Source organism: Drosophila erecta, unplaced genomic scaffold (assembly GCF_003286155.1).
Source record: "Drosophila erecta strain 14021-0224.00,06,07 unplaced genomic scaffold, DereRS2 tig00000000-arrow-pilon, whole genome shotgun sequence".
Taxonomy (NCBI): Eukaryota; Metazoa; Arthropoda; class Insecta; order Diptera; family Drosophilidae; genus Drosophila; species Drosophila erecta.
The window spans coordinates 8,863,543-8,885,462 of NW_020825194.1; the positions used below are offsets into that span (position 1 = coordinate 8,863,543).

The window sequence follows — 21,920 nt, forward strand, 5'->3', positions numbered from 1 at the left end:
GCACAATGGCACATAAAAGAGAACCGAGTTCTGTTAGCCGGCAGCGCCTAAAAGGCTGCACGCAATTTTTCCATTCGCCGCCATTCCGTGCGTGTGTGTGTGTAGCGCTGTGTCTGTGTCTGTGTGCGCGCTGCGGTTTGTTTGCATACAAAATTTGTACGTGTTATTTTAACTTTGCCGCTTTTATGTTCTATATATATATAATTTTTTGTATCTTCTTTGTTGGCCCTGCAGAGGCAGCCACGATTTTAACACCTCTGCCAAAGGGGAAGTGCAAAATGGGAGTGGAGCAACTTTGGTCCTTCAGGTGTTAATGGTTGCTGCACGGTCCGTGTGCGTGTAGCAGATAACATTTCCGTATCCGGTTGCCTATCTGTGCGAGAATCTGCCGGTAGCGCGGAAAATAAGAAGACAACTCCGTGTTTGCTTTCACATTTATATTTGTTTAAACACTCTGGGGGGAAAAGGGGTCTTGTCGTACTCATTTACTGTATACATATACATATCATCATATATAGTAGGTATATCTTCGGGGGTCTTTATCCTTTAGGTATCGCTACATACAGGATGGGGGCATATTTTCTGGGGCACAGTTTTGCTACAACTTAAACACCTAACTTATAGTTCTAGTTTAGCAAAGGTTCTTAACAATAGGGATATGACACATATCCAGGTTCTTTTTTTATACAGTTCATACAACTAGGATGTGCGGCAACTCAAAGCTCCTCAACTTTAGAGCCATCAGTAATGGATCCATCAACAATATAATTCAATTCGAAGTTCCCTTCTCGCTTACGGACTTAATTTACAAAACTAAATACAATTGGAAATACTTTCGGAGTCAGGAAGCAAATACTTGCCGGAATCGTAACTAAAAGAGGGGAAAAGAGCACTTTTCCAGCTTACTTTTCCCCATTTGTTTTTATCCTTTTGTTTTTTTGTTTTTTGCAATTATGTAGTTTTAGCATCTGTTATGGGAAAGTTGCCAGCTACCATTCGAAATTGATGCCACTCAGACATTATTTGACAAAAGTCCAAAGTTTGCCCTAGACTTTGTCGTTCCATTCAAGTATTTACACAGAAATTACGCACAACGAACCCTCAGCTGGGCTTGATTCGGGACCGATGGGCGGGGATATGTCATATATATATGGGATTTGAATTTAGTTACTTAACAATTTTACTAATTGAATTCGGTGCGCCTCTCTGCGCATAAGTTTACTTTTTCGTGCCGAACGGGATCTGTTTTAATACTATTTAACTCGTTTCCACTCGCGTTGCTTTATGATTTTTACATGCTATAACACATTTACCCAATTTGTCTGTTTTCTTGCCCTTCTCGTCGCTGCTGCTCGCCTCTTGTCTCTTAAGAACTAAGGATATTACACTTAAAGTATACAAAATCACCATTTATGCTCTGCAATTGCAATTGAATTGAATTGAATTGAAATGAATGCTTGCTAATTGAATCGAGTGGAATGGGGTGCCATCTGCCCTCCTGGCGGTCCGGCTTAGGTCAGCTCCGCGCCGAGTAGCCACTGCCCAGTTCTGGCCAGGATGATGGCGATGGTTAGCGTTCGCAGCAAACTGCTCTCCGAGTGCCCAGCCGCGCCTTTCACTGTGGGAGAGAAACGGGGCCAAATGGCAGCGAATCGAATTAGTTAGGAGTCGGCAATGGCTCCCTGCCAGGTCACTCACCCAGCAGCATGGCCTCGCGGTTGTCGATGATGCCCGGTCGCCGCTGCAGGACGCTCTCCTTGCCGCCCTTCCACAGCACCGGCGATATGCTGGCCAGGCACTTGACGCGCATGTCGCCCTCGTGGAAGTGGCGCGGCTCCAGTGGCAGCTGCAGGCCCAAAGTCGAGGTGATTAGCCCGTGTTTGTGCACGATGTCGTTGTATTTGTGCAGGTAGTGCTCGTCGAGGATCTGAAATCAGTCGGTTGGGGCTTAAATGCTGCACTGTGCAAAAGGCTTAGTTAGGAACAGTTTGTGTTTCTCTTTTGATTCCACTGGTAGATTAATTAATGTCGTTTCGAATTCCACTTGTTCTGTTATTTCGTCTAAGTCTTAAGTTTTAATCCCTCGATAGTCTGCTCAAATTTAAGAGCCAAAATTCAGAGAATCACACTGAAATGACGCCGTAGTTAAATGCCATTTAATAGTGAAAATAATAGCTGTCCTAATAAATCACCAAAATCGGACATATGCTTATGCAGATAATGGCAATTAGGAAATGCCATGCGAAATGAATTGCCTAATTCAACATGTTTTTGCATTGGCAAGGTATATAAAAGCTGATTGGGATTTTAGTAATTTCCTTTTCTGCAGTAAATTCCAATTTGCTCGCCGTGTACGAGCGGAATTAAAAGTCTGCCATCAAGTGCGGGGGGTTGACACACGCGGCGTATGAGCAACGAAACGGAAACGGGACCCGCAATGGGCGTGTCTGGAACACGTCTGGCGAATGCTTGAGGGGATGCCTTTGTGTTCCAGGCCGGATTCGGAGTTGGAGTAGCAGCCTCCGTCTCCGTCTTCGTCTCCGTCTCGGAGTCCGACTCCCAGGTCCAATGAAGGTTACAATTACAAGAGCTGGATAATTCCTCCCTTTCTGTGTTTGCTGCTGTCAGCAAAGTGCACTGCCTTCACGAGGGGCGGAAGTGGGGGCCTGGGTGGGGTTGTCGAACAAATAGAAAGGGGGCTGCACTTAAACTTGGCTCGAAAGGAAATAAAATCATTTGCCATAAATAAGAAAAATGTGCAGACCTGATAAAAAATGTGAAACGCTCAAATAAATAACTTGAACTTTTCCCGGCTGCTTTTTTCGATTTGCTTCGAAATTGGGTTCTGCGAGGGTAATCGGAATGGGAATTCGAATTCGGTCTGTCCTCGGGGTTTCGGGGCGGCGGTGGAATTGGTTAGCACTTTGCCAGCAAAATTGTTGCCATTTGTTAGGCGATTGGTTGCCTTTCCCAAATGCTTCGCCATTGTGGCTCGCTTTAAACTTTAAGGGCATAAATTAAAAGTGCGAAGTCCGCTTTCGATTTCGATTCCGGTGTCCTGCTGACACAACAAACATGCTAGTAATGCCGTCAGCTGTCCACAGGCCTGCTCCCACGCCAAACAGAGGGAAATAAGGGGGCTGGTCGTAAAACAAGCGCACAACTTTCACCCAAGATGCCGCCAAAATTTATTTCCCCGCATTTTGCGGCCTGGCCAAGCCGTTGTATTAGAAGTTTTTCGTGGAATTGCGAGAATACTTTTGCCCCGGCTCAAGATGGACACTTTTATTGTAAATTGTAGGAATGCCTCGCAGGGCAGCGCGTATACGACATGTTGTCGTAGGCGGCCAGACAAACGTTATGAAATGAGCCCTCCTCAATTTCATTGTTCTCCAGGCTGCCCCCTATATACAAGTATGTACGTTTGACGGATGCTCGGGTGGAGGATATGATAGGGTGGTCTTCATTATTCAGGAAGGTTGGCGAAAGAGGGATGATTCCAGCTGCCATTGTTGGAAGGCAAATAAACCGGGAATCGTGCCTAATCGCACTTATTGATTTTTCTCGTATTTATACAAAGCGAACGGGAGGCACGAACCCTCCGGATTCGAGGATTTGTGGATGGGGAAGTCAGCATGGTACAATGAACTAACTCGTACCTTAACGCCTCGATTCACACAATTTGAGTGCCATGTAGTCAGCGGCGGCGATAAAATGCACTGCGCCACCCACTCGCCGCCTCTCGATTTTTGTGTTCCGGCCACGGCAGACATGTAACGAGCTTTCGGCCAGATGGATGGCCCAGTACCCCCTACCCACTACCCACTACCCAGTAACCAGTAACCAGTTACCAGTTTCAGACATATATACACCTGACGTAACCTACCCTAAGCTCCCGACATCGGGCCATAAAACATGGCCAGCCAAAAGGGAAGAAAGACCGAAAAATGTGTTCGAAGCCTGCCCGTCTACATGAGTTTTGTTCATGAAATTATTTCAACAACCTGCCCAGCTGAGTCCACTTTGCTCCCGGGCGCGTTCTCGCTGTCCGCCGCGTTGTTAGAGGCTTAAATATTTACTGTATGCATAATTTCTACATTTTTCCCGCTCTTGATTAGCACGGCATCGTTTAGGTGCGGACCCAAAAACCAAAAAAAGGGGCTAAATGTGTAACGTTTTATTTGGCTAAGGGGGAGAGCCCAGGGCTAACAGACACAAACTCACCGGCTGCTCATTGACAAACCACTGCAAATGCGAGGCCGGATGCGATTTGCCCGACGTGCAGTTTAGATACAAGTACTCGCCGATCTGATACTGATACTGCGGTCCTCTGATGTGTGGTCCATCGCGCGGCAGAACTGAAATGGAGAGCGGGAAGGAGTATACATCAATTATGGATACAAGATTTGCATAAATAAAATGGGGGGATTAATACGATATTATCCCTTGCGATGTTATCTGGCGTGGCTTTGAACTGCGTCCATTTGCTGGCCATTTCCCAGAGTCGCATGGCCAAAAGTCCCCCCAACCAGTTGCCAATAAATATTTGCTGCGGCTTTCGCCCCTTGGTCGAGTAATTTATTAACAATTTTTTTGTGTTGCTTTGCCCGGCAAATATTTACCCGGCGCACACACTTCGCCTTTGGTGGGGGAAGTGGGGCCTTCCCCCTTTTGCACAGACGATTTCAATGGGATATACAAATAAATATTTTTCGCTGCTCAAATAGAACATAAAACACACAGATAAGCCAACAGCAACAACTCCAATTGCAAAGAGGTTTTCTGGGTGTTCAGGGACTACACAAAATATGTTGTAAGCGGCCAGACTGCGGAAATATCCATTAAAATGGCATTTTAACTTATAAATCGCTGTCGTGGCCGCCCCGCTACCCCCCTTGCGGGTCCACCTTTTTTATATATTCCTTTTGCCGCTGGCCATTTGGTTTAAGTAAATAAAAATAGAAAAAACTGTGGGGTAGAGCGGAATGGAGCGGAGTTTAGCGCGTGTGTAAAGCGTTAAAAAATGCAAGCACCCGGCTTGGATTACAAAAATATGCTGTTATGAAACTAAAGCTTATGAATGACTTTTTAAAAGCATTTCCGCCCGCCCGGCCCGATAAAGAAGGCCAAAACAAACAGCAGCAGCAGTCGCATTAGTCGACCAAAAGCAAAAGCCGGCAGAAGCTGTAAAAATAAACTCGATCCGAATCAGAATACATACATATACATATAGGTCGTACATATATATGTAGTGGGTGAGCTTGTGGCGGAAAGTGGACCGCAGGATGGCAAACAGAGCCACGAAAAGGCTTTTAAACATGCAATTTAAAACAGCTAAAGCTTTTACCAAAAATAATAAAATATTAGAGGAGATCGCATGAAGGTCGCAGTGGGGATAATTTTATTCGATTCAGCTCCTAATGCATTTCCCTCACAGTTTGTGCGACGGGTTTTAATTTGAGTTTCATACATTGGCATATTAAAATCCTATTTGCCTTACATATTTCAACTAGTAATTTCAATAAAATCCCATATCAATTTCTGCTCGAGCATTGAGTTCCCAGAGTTCTTAGCCGCTTATTGAAATTCCTTGCAGCTTGAACCGAAATCTGTGTACAAAACCATGAATACTATTCACATTGGATTCGCTCTGTATCGAAATGCTGCCGAACAAATAAGCAAACAAGATCCGGCTCTTGATGCCAATAACGATGGAGCTCCTGATTTAAAACCTGCCCCACCCACCGCATTTGTCCTGTATTTGCGCTCCCAATATTTGCCTGTAATTGATGTGAAATTTTTCGAGCAAACATTTGCTCGGTTGTGTGCTGCTTGCGGGGCGCAACAAATATAATAAAAACCCGGGCAGGCAAATGCGGAACGTGACTTCGAATAGATTGGCATTCGCATTGGGCGTACTTACACACAATGTCCATCCGCCCCTCGCCCTGCACCGACGAGAAGTTGGGCGCCTCGGCGGACACCTCGCAGCGGTACAGTCCGGTCGAGTTGAGCGTCAATCCGCGCAGCAGGACGCGACTGGCGTCCGACAGCTCCTCCTGCAAGAAGAGTAACGTGGGTCAATGTCAACAATGCCACAAATTGCAAGCTCCACGGCCAGGGGCAAAATATGCAGTTGATTTCAGAGAGATGGGATTTGGGAAAGTGCTGAAATATGAGTGAATACTTTGGGTGCACTCACAATGACTCGCACGCCGTCCACGCGATAGCTGGTCTTCGGCGGCCGCGCCTTTGGCACGTAGCGGTAGAACTCCTCGTTGTCCTTGTACCACTTGATGGCGTACAGGGCCTCGCCCTCCTCGGGCTGCTCCTCCTCGTCCTCGTCCTCCTCCTCCTCCTCGCGATCGTGGCTGTCGTCGAAGCTGTCGGCCCGATCGAAATCGGGCATATAGGGCGCCGGACCGCCGTTGTTGTACCCGTTGCTTACGGATACGGAGCCACTGTGCGTACTGGCGCCCACATGGGCGGCGCCCAGGTATCCGGAGGCGGCACTGCCCCGGTAAACACTGTGCCCGTACGGCGACTTCTCCGGCGGAGCTGGCAACTGCTGGTGGCCCTGTTGGCTCTGGTACTGACGCATGGCGATGGGCTCCCGCTGCCGGGGCCGCTGGCCATGTTGCCGCTGGTTTTGCCGCATCCTGGAGCGGTACGCGGACCGCTCGTCCTCCAGCGCCTCGCCATCCGGATAGTGGAACTCTCCGGCGTGGGTCTGGTGACCGTGGGCATGGTCCGAGTGGCTCTGCAGACCCGTGACCGTGTGGTGCGTGCGGTTCAGCTCATACTGGCACTCCAGAAAGGCGGACTCGCCACGCAGCTTGTAGGCGGGAATGGAGACCTTAATCATGCGCAGGCCAGCGGCAAAACCTGTTGAAAGAATAATCAATTATTAATAAAGTTGTGTTGTCAGCGCAAAAGCTGCGTTCTCCATTCCAAGGAAACTTTGTCAATAATGGTGACACCAATCAGGCGAAAATATTCACCAAAAATATCAAAATAATATTCTCTATCGGCCCAGATGAAAACGACAAGTATTGAAATCAGCGAGACTGGGAAATCAATAAACTGGCAAGTCGCCCGGGGATGTCGAGCGCATATTTGCATAAGAAAAGGGCGCAGGATGCGGCATGATGGCAAGGATACGCGGCGGGGCGAAAGGACAGAGTTCAGAGGACCCGCCGGGCAATCGCCAAGGATTACGCTAGTCGCAGCAAGGCCAGAGGAAAATTAAAATATTTTCCGCATTGTCCGGGGCCGTCAAGATGAGTCAACTTCTTGTTGCTGATGACGACGCAAATTTAACGCCTGCCAGCCTGCCAAGTATTTGCATAATTGATTTGTCCTCTGGACTAGACCACTAGTCAGTCCTGGCCGCCTGCCAGCACAAACAATTATTGTTTTAATTAAAAGGACCCACGGTTTTGATCGTCAATTGCTTATTTATGAGTGGCGATTCTGAAATATGCAGGCGAAGGGAGGCGGATAAATTGTGGCAGGTGGAATGGCCATTGTTCTGTTATCCCGTGTCGGGCGGCTCGTAAATATTAATAAATGAGTGCGTAATCGGGCTTAATCCTTTGTGAAATTACAGCACCGCCGCGCCAGGGCCACGATTTATGAAGGCTGGCCATGTGGCAGCCGAAGGACGCCCAGGACGACCAACAGGATATGGGCCGTTTGTACACTTCCTGGCTGTCATGCACCCCCAGAATTACGGAATTACAGAATAAACGCTCTGTTTAGCGGTTTATTTTGGCGGTGCTGCTCAGCCAGCGTTAAATTAGAATCGCAGTCGTCATAAATATTTGAATATCTGGCCATTAGGAGCAGGACTCGGACTCGGCGTCGGCGTCGGCGTCGGCTAATTGGCCATTGGCACTGCCATTGGCAGCTGGCAAAACTTTGGCAGCCGCTTAAAGACGTCAGCAATTGAATGGGATTAAGCAGATTGACAGTCTCTGATCTGGGACTTGGCGAACAAAACTTTTCCATTGCAGCTGCACAACTTTTCCGGCTGCCAGGCGCCCCGGAGACCGATTGAAATTGGCAGGACTGCAGCGTGTGGTTGCGGATACTTGCTGCTCGTCGAGTGCAGTAAACAGTTTTGATTTGCCCAACCCTCATTTAATTACGAGCTGAATTAGATTGCTCTTGATTCGGCCTGGAGAATGCCAGAATTCTGCATATGCCGCTGTTACCCAGTACTAATTACATTTGGCCATTAATTAGCGCCGGTATTTCAAGTGCCTGGCGTGTGGGTGAACACGTTGTTTAATTGGCCAATTTTTATGACAGCGACTTTGATGGACGAGTTGAGGTGCGCCCGCCCCCAGTCACGCCCACCTGCTGATGTCAGTCGGGAAATGGGCTTAATGAAATTAGGCCGCTTGCCGGAAAAACAAAGGCCCCAAGCCGACTACTGCATACCATATACTTGTACTCGTTTGTATATGTGTACAAAAACATGCCAACACAAAGCGGCCTGTGACAAGCGGTAAGCACATGTCATTTGGGCAATGCTGCGCTACGGCATGTCTAAATGTTAATTAAAAAACAGCAAAGTCGCAGTCAAAAAACGATGGCCGGATCGGATGGAGAGGAGCAAACAATGGGTGAAAGTTGCATGGGAGCTGATTAAAATTGCCTGCAGGGCGGGCTCCATTCAAAGAAATGTAGCCGGGGGAAAGAAGAGCTTCCCCCTGCTTTCGCCAGCAAGTCAACTCTGCATTGATAACAGCCAAGTCGAGTGGAGCGACAAAAGCTTGCATATACATTCAGATCCGAAATTAAATTACAAGTTGATGTGCTCCGAATGGAATTCCATTTCAATGAGTTTTGTGCAAAAATACACATACAACTCGTAAATATGCCACAAGCACAGCATCTCAGCTTTGTCTAAATGCAACGCTGTGTGTCTTTCTTTATGAATGGGCTACCACCGCAATTGTACTCAGCATTAAGTAAGGATTTTCAGGCCTTTTCACATGAAAATAAAGGCTTTTTGCGAGGAATCTGTAAAATATGGACAAAGGGTTTGCTATGTGCCTGTCTGTCGCACAAATAATATTGGCTTACTTTGTTAAATAGTTACTTCCTAACTTTCTACTCACTGTTTGGGCAATTATAAGGTGCTGTAAGTTGGACGTTGGACTGGCTTTCAAGGTAATTTGATTTTGCCCATTTTTAAAATTGATATTTAAGCAGGCAATTCACACTTCACAGCCACTGTGGCCCGGGGCAAGGACAGCAAAGAGCCAAAGTTCCAACTGTCTGCCTATCAGCCCGCCTGTCTCAGGCTCCCAGCTCGACTTGACTATCGCCTGCTCCTCCAGAGCCTCCGAACTCGGCAAAATAAAGTTCCATATTTAAATTAGTATGTAAAGTATCCGCAAAGCAACGCGGCGCACTTGATGTAAATTGAATATGCATAAGCCGGTGTCGTGGCAGAAGGAGGGTATATCATTCAGTATGCATGATAATTTCGTTCATTAACGCATATTTAAACAGGGCTAGCTCCCCACTCAGCGAAGCAGGGGGGAGGGGGGCGCCCCTTTGGGTTGCCCCGCAGCTCACCTGCAGGTTAAATAAGTCCTCCCCCGTTCTGGTCCTGTGAACTTTGCTGGTGTTTAGCATAATTCGATAAAATTGGCAAACAGAACGAGCAGCGGAGGGGGAAACGAACCATACAGAGCCGAAGGACAGCAAAGTAGAAAGACAAACAAAGGAGGAGCTAAAATCTCCGGAAAGAGGAAGGTGGTAGGTGGCCCAAGGTAAACTGACCCACAGTGCGTTGCCAAATAGCGCATAATGAAGGCCGCCATTAGGAGATAAAGCTGGCAGCAAAAATCGGTTGTACCAGCTTAGTTGCTATCAATGATGGGCGGTTGGGAACCGGTTGGTGGGGGTGGTGGAATGGGATCGGTTGAACGGCCCTTAACTTTATACCACTAATGAGTTTGCGCCTTTGCAGCAATTATGCGCCCGCCCGTGGAGGCTGGCAAACTTTGCTATCTGTTAAATCATTTCGCTGGAGAATGTTGGCCCGAACCTGAGAAGCAGCCAGAAAGTTGCCGAAAAGTGTCAAAAAACTGGAAGACACAACAGGGACGCCAGTGCGGCTGCCATTGATAGTGGGCTGCCAGCCAAGTTGGAACGGCGGCTCATTAAGGGCGTACTTCTTATTTGCGGCGTCTAGACTTCATTAAAAACTGTGACGTACGCTTTCGGCTCGCACATTTTTCGTACTGCCGCTTGCCGTTCTGCGGCTTGATGAATATTTATTGTGGCATTGACAGCTTAAACTCCGCTTAATGTTGTTCATTAAATGCGTTTAAAAAACAATTACTGCGGCCACGAATTGCGGCGCTCGGTGGGTGTTGGATGTGGTGGGGCGCATGGCCTTGTGCTAAATACGCAAACAATTATATTAAAAAATAAAACATCAAGGGGGCGAAATGCAAACGGGGGCGGAAAAAAAGAACCTAGACGAAATTGTAATGAAAAAGCCTTTGGGATAGTTTTAGTTTAGTTTGCGCAGTAACCGAGCAACAACAAAGGCTATCCTTGCGTCGGGCGAAACAAGAACAATGCGGCGCAAAAAAGTATGCAACAGTTTTTGAAAGGCCTGCAGAGAGAGAAAGAGGAAGAAAGTACTCATACGCCCCGTTGCCACTGCGCGATTGCGTGTGCATTTTTTTTGTTTCGCTGTTGTTGTTTGCAGGCACCACAAGCGACAACGGCCAACAAAAAACAGAAACAGCATGCAAATCTGTTCAAGCGCTTCTGATGTATTCAAGTTGACACAAATCTGGCGCAAATCCTTGCACACACACACACACACAGCCATTCTCGCAGGCAAAATGGCCACTCCACCCTAAGCGACACTGACAAGGCGAACTAGCACCAACACACACACACTCGCACACACACATGCAATGGTGAGAGTGGCAACAAAACATTTATGAATAAAATAGAAACAACACGAGCTGCAGCGACAGCAACTGACGAGCAAGAAACGAGCAAATTAAAATCAAAATAACCGCAGGTGATGAGCCAACAGGGGCGCAGTGGAAAAGAAAAGTCGGGCAAGAAAAGGGAAACGGGAAATGGGAAATGGAAAAGGGGAGAGCGAGGGAAAAGCAGCTGCTGAGCTGGCGTGTAATTGAAAAGAGAAATAACAATGGCGGCAAGGCAAAGGCAATGGCGCAACATGTAAACGGTCGTTCTGCCACACGGCGTATGCGCAATATTTGATCACACGGCCCGGGACTCATTTGTGGCCACTTTGAGTCGAGCGAAATGCAGAAAATATTACGACTGCCAGGAAGCTGGCGGCAGACGTGTGCCTCACGTTCCACAAACAATTTGCCAAAGTTTTCCCTTATTATTTCAGCTGATCGAATCGAATGGCTCGAATCGAGCGTCTGCAGTCTGCCCTTCGGAAATCGATTGCCGTGTTTTGCACTCTAGGTGCGATTACATATTTGCAAAATGAAATGGAATTTATGGGAACACCCGCTGCTTCGTTACGCTCCCTTCGTGCGTCATTGGCGTTTAATACGTGTGAGTGATTTCCCCGGGGGGCTAGCATGCAGCTGGCAGCCGGAAAACCAGCAAAGCAGCGTCGGAAAAGTGCAGAGCCCAAGAACTGTGTCTATCAAGTCACGTTCAGGCGGCTGCACTTGACAGATGCATATGCGAATGGGTATGGAAATGGAGCCAACTTCGAGCCCAGCGAAAATTGACAGCTCACGCGCGGGGCGGCTGGGTGCTGAAACCTGCGAAATTAAGCCCCGGGAAATTCTATTAAAAAAATTATCATGTTTATTTAAAATAAAGCGAGAATTGCCGCTCCAAGTGGCGGCTTCATCTCTGTGGGTGCTGTGGGTACTGTGGGTACTGTGGGTACTGTGGGTACTGTGGGTACTGTGGGTGGCCTGACCCACTCATTTGTATGCGCTCCGCATGCGGCACACAAGAAAAATAACTGAAATAAGTGAAACGAGCGGGTCGTCAGCGGGGATTCGGCTGGGTTGGCTGGGAGTGTATATATAGGGATTAGTGGGCGGTTATGCCCTTTTTTTGGGCTGCCAACACGCACAGAGAGTTACATATGTGCGTTTGGGTGTTAAAACGCCACAAGTGACTTTGTCGAGCAGTTACAATTTGCTTTTTATTGACTGGCAAGGTGTCGACACGCGCAGGCATTGAACTGGAAATGCTGGGGAAAATCACCCATTCAGCTGGGAGCCCCAGCCACCCACACCACCCACCAAATGGCATTGAACACTTTTGCACTCACCTTGCAGCAAACAGCAAATGAACACAATGATTCGTGTATCGCTTGTGTATTTCATGTTTATCGCATAATATGTAATCCTTGGCGAAACAATAATGTAGCCTGGTATGATGATGATGCTCCTGAGAATGGAAATCCGCTGCGGGAAAACTTTTCTGTGGATTTCTTCCACTCTACCGCTCCGTTTCGGTCCTGGCGGTTTCTTGTGCTGATTTAAGCGCTTTTTCCCCGGCGCGTTTTCCCATTTATTGTTGCTTGATGGGACTTAGCTCGGTTTGTGTGTTCTCTGCGTATTACTTTCAGAAACTTTTCGCATAAACTTCCAGCCTGTTGCCATTAATAGTTGGCTCGATCCGTTGGCCAGGGACAAGTGCTGCGGCAGTCTCATGTGTTCCGGCTGCAGGCAGCTCATTAAACTCGGTTTTGTCTCACTAGTGCAGGCTGCAAAAAAAGATCACAATAAATGGGATTTAATAAAGTTTGATGGCCCTGGTAAAGGTAAAGTTATCTTAATTGTGGTGCGGCCCCCTCCAGAAGGCAGCCTTTCATGGGGTCATTTCTCAGAACAAGTTCCCTTTTCAATTTGTCCTGGATTCTGTCGGGTTTATCATTTCTCATCAGGTCTGGGCACAAACAAGGCAGCCTAAGAATAATTCTCAATCAAATGACATTGTTTCGCTATCTGTTTCTCTTTCTGCAAATGACAGTAACCTCAATTTGGCCATCAGCAAATGATTTCGGTGACCGGAATCTCGAAACAATTTATTGATTGTGCCCATTGTTTCCTGGTTAGCCATGGAAGTGGAATGGCAAATGCAGAGGGAAATGGGAAATGGGAACTCATTACATAACACTCCCATCAGCATTTGACTGCCATTTATTTTTGCCACAAGAGCTACACGTCAGATGTTTGCATGGAAATAGATTTTCCCCAGCAAAACTTATAAATATACGTTACAAATCGAACGCCGACAAAAGGACGAAGGTTAATGCGTGGGCGTAGTGTAGGGCGTGGGGGCTGACAGCTGTTGTGGCCAAATGCGGCAGCTGAGGTCATAGGTCAGGTCGTGTGTGCCGCTTTGCTTTGCCTAAGAAAATCGAACGAAATTAAGAATTCATATGAAAAGCAAATCAGAGCCGAATAAAAAGGCACAACTTTTTGAAGAACGCACAGCAAAAAGCGTTATAAAAAAGAGGCCATCCCACACCGACTCCATGATGCCCTAGTCAAGAGAATAAAAACAGCTTACTGCCTTCCTGGTCCAACAATGCCTCCCAGCTAATGGACACTTGCCTGGGCAAAAAAACAAAAAAAAAACAATGCTCAAGGACACGTGCCCGGGCTTCCCATTCCGTCGAAGTGCTCATGAAATGCGCATAAATCAAGGAGGCCACCAGCTCGTCCTGCGGCTTTGGCACTGCCTGCCCGACCGGGCTCTTAATGAAAAATGAAGCTGAAATAATCATAAAAAAAGATGGAAGGAAAACAACTTCGGGTGGCAGCCGGCAGAGCGGAAATGTAAATGCCAAGTAAACTGTGACGCTCGTCGCGTCTTATTCTTTTCGCATTTGGCAACTGAAACTTTTCCCTCACCCGGTTCCGGCCACCCAAAAACCCGTATTCCCAGCCCGGGTTTTTTGTCCACACTCGGAGATGGATTTGTCTGTTGCGTTGCTTCATTATGCGCAGTGCCAGCAAAGTTTGCTGGCCCCCCTTGCTCCTAGCCCCCCTTCCCCAGCTCCACAGGACTTTTGTTTTGCTTGGCCTGGCCCAAAGTGCTGCGCCTGCGATTATGCAGCAAAAACTTTCGGAGCCGCCATTTTGCATTGCAAAGCGCGGGCAACTCAAATTGGGTGCCTTCCCAGTTATCCCGAATGACTGACAGAGCAACTGGCTCCACGGCAAGAAATCTTTTCTATGATTCGTTATTAATGGATCAAGGTGGCACCTATGTGGAGTTTACCCTCCGGTTGCTACTCAGTGCAAACCACTCCATTGGAAAGATGTAAGAAAAAGATAGACACGTCTTGTACAACATGCGCATATTAATATTAAGCTGTGTTACAAACTTTCAATTCTTAATCATTACATTTTTCATAGGTCTGGAAAAACGATCAATATCTTTCTTGCTGTGTGTTGGCAGCCAGCATTCTTGCGCTGCATTTTCCAGCTAAGTTGGCTAATTCTTAAGTTGCTTAAATATGTGCAAACATTGCGCGACAAATGTAATTCGTCTCCTGGCATTGTGTCCTGCCCCGGTGGCCCCTTAGCCCCCGAAACTCCCCCTCAGCCACTCATCCACTGCCAACCTCGCTGCCACTGGGTTGGCAACTTTTCTAGTTGCGGTCCCATCATATTAGAATGCAGCTCCACTCTGTGCTGAACTTTTAGCCACTGCTCCGCAGCTTCTGTGTGTGCTTTCCCCAGTTTTCCTTCATCCCTCGTCCTTCCCATCCAGGACCTCCATTCGCTTTGTATTTTTTGTCTCTATTGGGGAGGACGCTGTTTGTTATTGTTGTCGCTCTTGTTGACTGCAGAAGTTATTAAAGCTGCAGCCGCACTTTATTATTGTGAAACAAAACCCGAAACAACAACAGCAGCAAGGAGCTGAGTCGCAAGTTTTACTCGAGTTCGTGTGTGTGTGTGTGTGTGTGTGTGTGTGTATCCTGGCAAGCACACATACTCACGCACGCACACTATCGCATTGTTTATCTTTCACATTGTTGACACAACTTTTGCAGGGTATTCCGAAAATGTATACGTATGTGCACATAGACAATGTGTGCGCATGTGAGTGGCCGGGATATCATTTGTATTATGGTAATTTAATATGCATTAGCCAATGTCAGGAACCCGGCCCAAATCGATTATTTTAGCAATTATTATAATTTCCAAACGGCGATGGGCTGGCAAATTAAATTTGTTCCTCCGGCCAGATTTCCAATTCCCCACGTGCCTGCACATACATATCTATATACCAGTATGTATGTATGTAAGTATGCAAAATGTAGCCACAAGTGACCTAATAATGTCGGGGGGCACATTTGAAGGCTCCCCGTTCGTTTTGTCGATGTCAGAATGTCAACCAGCTATTTACATCTCTGTACACATGTTCGTGCCCATATGTGCATTGTGTCTGTAATAGTATTGATTTTTCATTTGACACATGGGTCGCACTTATCAGTGCACACACAAACACAACTACATCTACATATACACAAGTATATGTGCTTTTGCGGGGTGTGCAGGTGCAGGTGTGTTGGTTTTGGACGGACGGCTAAAGTTACATTACCAAAAATCGCATTAAAATTCAACAGGCTAAATTATTGTTGGCACAAAGTCAAAATGTGTGACACTTAATCCAATTTAAAATACATTTTGCATTAGCGCTGGAAGCCAAATCCAAAGCGGGCAGCTTTGGTATGCCAGTTAATAAGGTATGAACTAAGTGGTCAGGGCGGAATTACTGATAATCCTCCGAGAGTTTCGTCTATCAGGAGCACTAATTAAGTGGCTGTAAATTGAATGCATACGTTTAAGTAAAGCTTAAGAACATAGTAATATAAATATCATCGTAGTACTTAAGAACCCAGTAGGACTTTATACGAAAAAGTGTTCATTTGCAGCTCAAATCGATCGATTTCACTTTGCCGAAACATATATATTGAACAAATAAATGTTAAAGCCAAATACTAGCCAGCCACTAAGTAACAATCTGTGCGAATAAGCTAAATCAAGCGAGACTCCTCCCCAAGGACACTTCAGCATCTGTCTACTTTTTGAAAAATATATTAAGTGCCACCTCGCGCCATAAATTCATGTGGCTTTTCTGCGGCTAAGCGTGTGGCAAGGATAAACACACACACAGGCACTCGAAAAATCCCTGGTCGCTTGACAGATTAGGAGCTAGGATATCGATGACAATTGATGGCCGCACATTTTATTCGTCCGACTTTTTCGAATTTGTTTCGATCGGAACCGAGTGAGTCGTAAAAGTGTGTTTCATAAACTGCAGCTGCCGAGCTCTAAAAAAAAATAACACCGAATGAGGCGAGTAAATAAGCTGCGCATGATTGACAATGCAAATTCATTGGGGAAATGTTTGCTGATGTTGTAAATTTTATTTCCCCCATTCCCCTCTGCAGCTGGCAGTCCTTGGCGGGTGTTTTCTTTGATGGCCTTTTCATTGAGTGCTCAACTAATAAAGTTTCGCATATGTGGACAAATATCACGTGCTGGGAATAAAATGAGTTTATGAGCGAATACAAAAAGATGGAATGGTACTAACAAACATGCAGGGGCGTCGAGGGCAACTAAAAAGTGTTTATGGTTGGCTCTTTTTTATGGTTCTCGGCGTTACGGGAGCTACAGGGTAGCAGGCTCAAACTATTATAAATAAATTATCATTTGCCTAAGCCGACACGAAGACACGTTTGATGGGGCCCATTATTTTTTTGGGCCAGCATTAGCCTAGCACTTCAACTTGGGGCTTAAATTAAATCAACATCGCTGGGAAAACACCGTGAAAAACGCCCATAAAGTAAGTCGATGCGGCAAACAAAGGATGCGGAACGGGACGGAGGACATTCATCGACACAAAACTTAAATTTTTAATGCCAGCCCCCCACGCCCCCCTCTTTTCCAACGCCCTCAATGTGTGTCGTTTCAGGTGCAAGACACATAAAAAATAAATGAGCACAGTACAAGAAAAGCGGCGCGAAAGGAAAGCCAAACAAAAATACAAAGCTGCACGGCGTGGAAAATAAGTGGAAAGCCACGGCGTGCCACAATTGTGCGGGTAAGGGATAAAGTCAGTGGGCGGGAGGCGACACAAAAGGGCGTGGACCCACCCACCCCCCACCCACGCCACATTTCCACATTTTGTCACCCAGCCGCGTAACTCGCGACAATTTTTTATGGCAAACAAATTTTGTTTTTGTTTCACGCGGCGCCACAAACAGAAATCCAGCCAAAGGCGAAATCGTAGGGATTCGCGGCGGAAAAGGAAATGAAAAAGTACTTAATATTTCACAAAAGCCGTAGTGAAAGGCAATTTACAGAGTGTAACGAAATCGAGTGGAATATGACAGACTAATGGAAATTGGAAGGCAAATATTTAAGCAATAGCCAGCAAACAGCATTCAAATTCAATGGTATTTCCCAAAAGGCTTGCGGGCTACCACCACCAGAGTTCCGAATTCCGTGTAAGCCAATGCTCATCAGTGCAACTTCCATAAATAGTAGCCCCATTTGGTCAGCTCACCCACATTTGTGCGCGACACGGAGACAAATAACTATTTAATAAGTAATCTTTAAATCTGTTCAAGCTAACAAGTGGAGCGCTTATACAATCTAAGTGGCAATGAGCTGAAAAAAACTGCTTAATATGACATATACACTTATATGCTTTATACTGCTTATTATATTTTATGACTTATACATATATTCTTGCAGTGCACGTGCTCTCCGCCAACTGGTAGTGCCTGCTTCGCCAAGGCAACTTTGTGGCTACAGCTTCCGAGCACCTCAAGGACCCAGGAATGGTAACCGCAGCTACAGACGCGACCAAACCAAGCCCACGAGCGATCCTTGAACGCCCTCTTCTTCGGTGGCTTCCCGGACCGCCTCCCGCCACCGCCCCCGTCCCCTTGCCAACGGGCCAGGTTGGCCCGCCCCCACAAGACGCCACCCCAGAGCACCCACAAAAGCTGGCGCGTGAGCCGCGAGAGAAGTCAAAAAATTAAACGCCGTACACAAGATTTGTTGGCTGCGAATGTGGGACCCACGAAGTCTCGACATTAACCTACAGTCGCGGGCCACCAGTGCGTATGAGTGATGCGCACAAGGAAACGGCCTGTCTCTGCCATGCGAAAAATAAATGTTGCATGGGAGGCGAATGAACTCCAAATTGATTGGACCTCCCGTGTGCGTGTGTGGGTGTGTGGGTGTGTGCCTGGAGCGGTACTATAAATATTGAAATAATTAAATTGCATTTTAATAAATTAAATGGGCGAGAGCATAAATATTTGAGCAGGCAAAAGTGCGCCTGCCATCCGGATAACCTAATTATGAGAAAACCACTTAAGCTCCTTAATTGCACAAAGGCGACAAGGGACGGCTGTGACACGTGGGAGCTCTCAAACGGGTGTGGTTAGTCGAGGGGCCTGATAGTTTACCGACTTTTTTCCTGATTGAAGTTCATCTCGACTGCTGAAGGCTAAGGTGCGTGAGCTTTCAAACTTCCTACAGTTGTGGTCCCAGCTTGAATCCCGTCGCATTCTCTGCCGTTTCCTCGGCAGACATGACGAGAAATTTAAGGAGCAGGAGCAGGAGCTGGGGCAGGAGCTGGGTGCCGGCCGATCCCTAATCCCAGGGCCAAGCAACTCCCTCTACGGGGATGCCGATTCGTATTGTTGACTGCGCCGGAAATTAAGCGCACCGGCAGGAGGAAGTCTGCCCTAATGTACTAAAGTGGAATAACGTGTATGCCATATCTTGAAACATGCGGATGGCAGTAAACACAGATATATATTCAGATAGAAACACAGATACAGATGTAGATACAGATACAAATGCAGATGCGGATACGGATACGCCGATACAGTTGCAAATGCAAATGCCGTTAGCCCGACACCGACAAAAACAAAAAAGGAAAATATCAACAAGTCCCATGTGAATTTTACCTGACTTCTCGATTGGCCCGGACTGGAATGGCTTTTCATTCGATACAAACTCCAGACAGTGACATTTATTCAAACTACACGGCTTGCCCTGAATTTTGCATTTCGGGAAAATTCACGTCAGTTACGCTGCGATTTCGCTTATGATAACAATTTGCCCGAGGGCAAAACTTTCGGGCCGCCGCGATGCCAATCATATGAGAGAAGGCAATGCCAGCATAATTTTTTCAGCTCGGCGATAAAAACTTTCCCCAGCGAACGAGCGGAAAATAGAGAATTGGGTGGGTGGGGGTGCGGAAAAGCAAATATGAAGCTCGGAAAAACTGTTTGGCGAAAAAAAGGCGACATATAATTGGAAAACTTTCGGTAAAAGGCGATGGCGACAAGGCAAAGTGTGAAGAAATATTTAAGTTCGTTCAAGTGCCGTGAACTAAATAGAAAAAAAATTCACTATAAAAGCTCGGTAAATGAAAAAATAGAAAAAAAAACGGGGTCACTTGAGGGCGAGGGTAGCCACTTAACTATTTATGGAATTATTGAAACGTCGATTACCTTTCTCCCAACAATCAATACCACAATCGAAAGGGTATCAGGGAAAAAATAAACCGTGAAAAGGTTAAAATACATAAAATAATGGGCAGTAGGTGGGCTGGGCACACAGATTGATAAATATAGCCGAATGCATAATTTAATTGACTTTTATGGGTGCTCCGGCAGCAGTCCCACAATTTACACCATTGTTTGTTTTTGCATATAATTTCAATTGAATTTTAATTGAAATTATGCCGACTCCTGGCTCCACTGAGCCAGACTCAACTGGGCGGCACTGAGCCATTGTTTTCCTAACCGTAGTGCTTTGTTTGCGCGCCCCGGCAATAATTTTGCCAGTGGGTTGTGGCTTGTAGAGCGGTGGGTGGTTGGGTGGTTGGCAGGTTGGGTGGTGCGCCCACAAAAGCAACCATTTAGCATATTAGAATATGCATTGTTTGCGCCCAACTACGGTACACGCAATGTGCGACCACCCCAGGGGCCACTGTTCATGGGGGACGGGATCGAATCCTGTTTGGGGCTCGCAAGGATGTTCCCTAATAGCCGTCACTTTAATTTGCCAGAGAATTAAATTTGCCCGCTCCCTAGCTAGTGGTTTTCGATAGCTCTATCAATACTTGCACTATATACTTGTAACCCTTGTAGTGTAAAAAAGATGGACAAAGGCTAACAAAAACCTAAGCTATGTACTTTGCAATAATAACTAATAGTTCGATAATCAACAAATGCTAGAAATAATGTTACACATACCCAATGTCCTACAGAGAATCGTCTTGCCTATGCGAAAGTTGCAAGATGAGGGCAACTATTTCAGTAATTTAAGGTGCCACACGCCCATTGTTCAACATTTGTTTTTATAAGAGTTTCCCCAACCCAGCTGCCGGTGTAGTTTTACTTTTTCCTGTCCCTTCTGCCCCGTAAGTAGGGAAAACAAATAAATAAATTTCAGCTCTGGCCAGGACACTCACTCACACACACAGAGCCATACGTGTGAGCTTGCCTTTCATAAATTTGACATGTATGCGAATTCCTTTCGCTTGTGTGGTGGTTGGGGTTTTGCCTTTTGTTTTTTGTCAAGCGAAGCCCGTTTCCTGGGACTCACATGCTGCCACCTGGTTACATCTACATTTGCAATTATTTTATGCTCCGCATTTGCCATTTCGTCTTTAATTAGATTTCCTGCCCAACCCCTAGCACAAATTTGCACTTGCCTTTGATGGGGCTTTCATTAGCCCGTCCTTGCGTGCCGTTTGTCTTGCTGGCCGATAATTCCACTTTGGCGAACAAGGGCTGGCCAAAAAACACTTTAAGCCCTCTCCGGCTGGCTCACATGCATTTGCTTTAGGGCGCTCGGTGTCATGCTGCGACATGCACTCCTCGCCACGAAAACATGCAATTCGCAATGGCCATTTGCGCGGCCATCAGTCAGTGGGGCGCTGGAAACTTTAATTGCCCGCACACGTTTGGGGGGTTTTCGGGTTTTCAGCAGGAAAGGAAAACTCGGGGGAAAACACTGAGTAAAACTTGGCAAAATCGCCGCAGTCGCACTCGCCGCAAATGCGTTTTCGCGCCTTAGTCTTGGCCAAACTCTGACACACGAACTCCGACCTCAGACACCGAATGCCACTCTATATGATTGCTTTTCGCCACGACGACGACCGCTGAGCACGTCCTTTCGCCAGCTCGCAACGAATTCAACTGAATGGCCACGGCCAGGAGCAGCTCGATTTGTTTATGAATCCTCGTGTGTCCTTCGGGCCGAGTGCTCGGCACTAAATGTTCTGGGCGGCTGGGAGAGAGCTTTTTAGTCCAAGGAGCGGAGCTGCGAATATCGTAAGCTTAAGAGAAAGGACATTTCTGGCGCTCTGCCCCCCATGCTCGGTTGAAAATTAAATTCGTGGCATGATACTGCATCACTTACAAATTGAAATTCTGGGAATTGTAACAGCATCCTTGCCATTTAGCTTGCTTTCTTTTAAAGATGAATTTACTGCCACAATTTTAGGGAAAATTGAAGCTCTGAGTTCAGAGTTGTTTATTAAAAACACAAATGCTTTATACAATTTGAGAAAGGAATTTCCTACACTTATTGGATTTGTGTTAAAATGTAAATATATGAGAAAATATTAGATGGAGAGCCAAACTTTGTATATTATTATTATATTTTGTGACTATTCTGAGCTCCCAAAGCATTGCCGGAATTGTCAGGCACAGTGACTTTCGAAGCACCATTTTTGAATATCTAAATTTGGGAACACCAGCTCCCTGAATACAGTCCTGCCCATTCCTGCAGCTCCACATCGATGATCTAAATTGAACCGAGTACGCCTTTCCCCAAGTAGCAGTGGCCGTATCCGTATTCCGGATCCCCTCC

The 21,920-nt window shown here is 46.5% G+C and overlaps 1 protein-coding gene across 1 annotated transcript; it reads right to left on the reverse strand.

The window, feature by feature from the left end:
- Positions 1-415: 415 nt before the first annotated feature.
- On the reverse strand, positions 416-21,255 carry LOC6554303. Its single transcript, XM_001982091.3, has 7 exons — positions 20,758-21,255; positions 12,320-12,757; positions 6,203-6,885; positions 5,924-6,059; positions 4,225-4,358; positions 1,699-1,927; positions 416-1,618 (listed from the first exon to the last, which is right to left on the reverse strand). Exons 2-7 carry the CDS (start codon positions 12,372-12,374, stop codon positions 1,512-1,514), a joined length of 1,344 nt encoding a protein of 447 aa, XP_001982127.2. The 5' UTR covers positions 12,375-12,757; positions 20,758-21,255; the 3' UTR covers positions 416-1,511.
- Between the last annotated feature and the right edge of the window lie 665 nt (positions 21,256-21,920).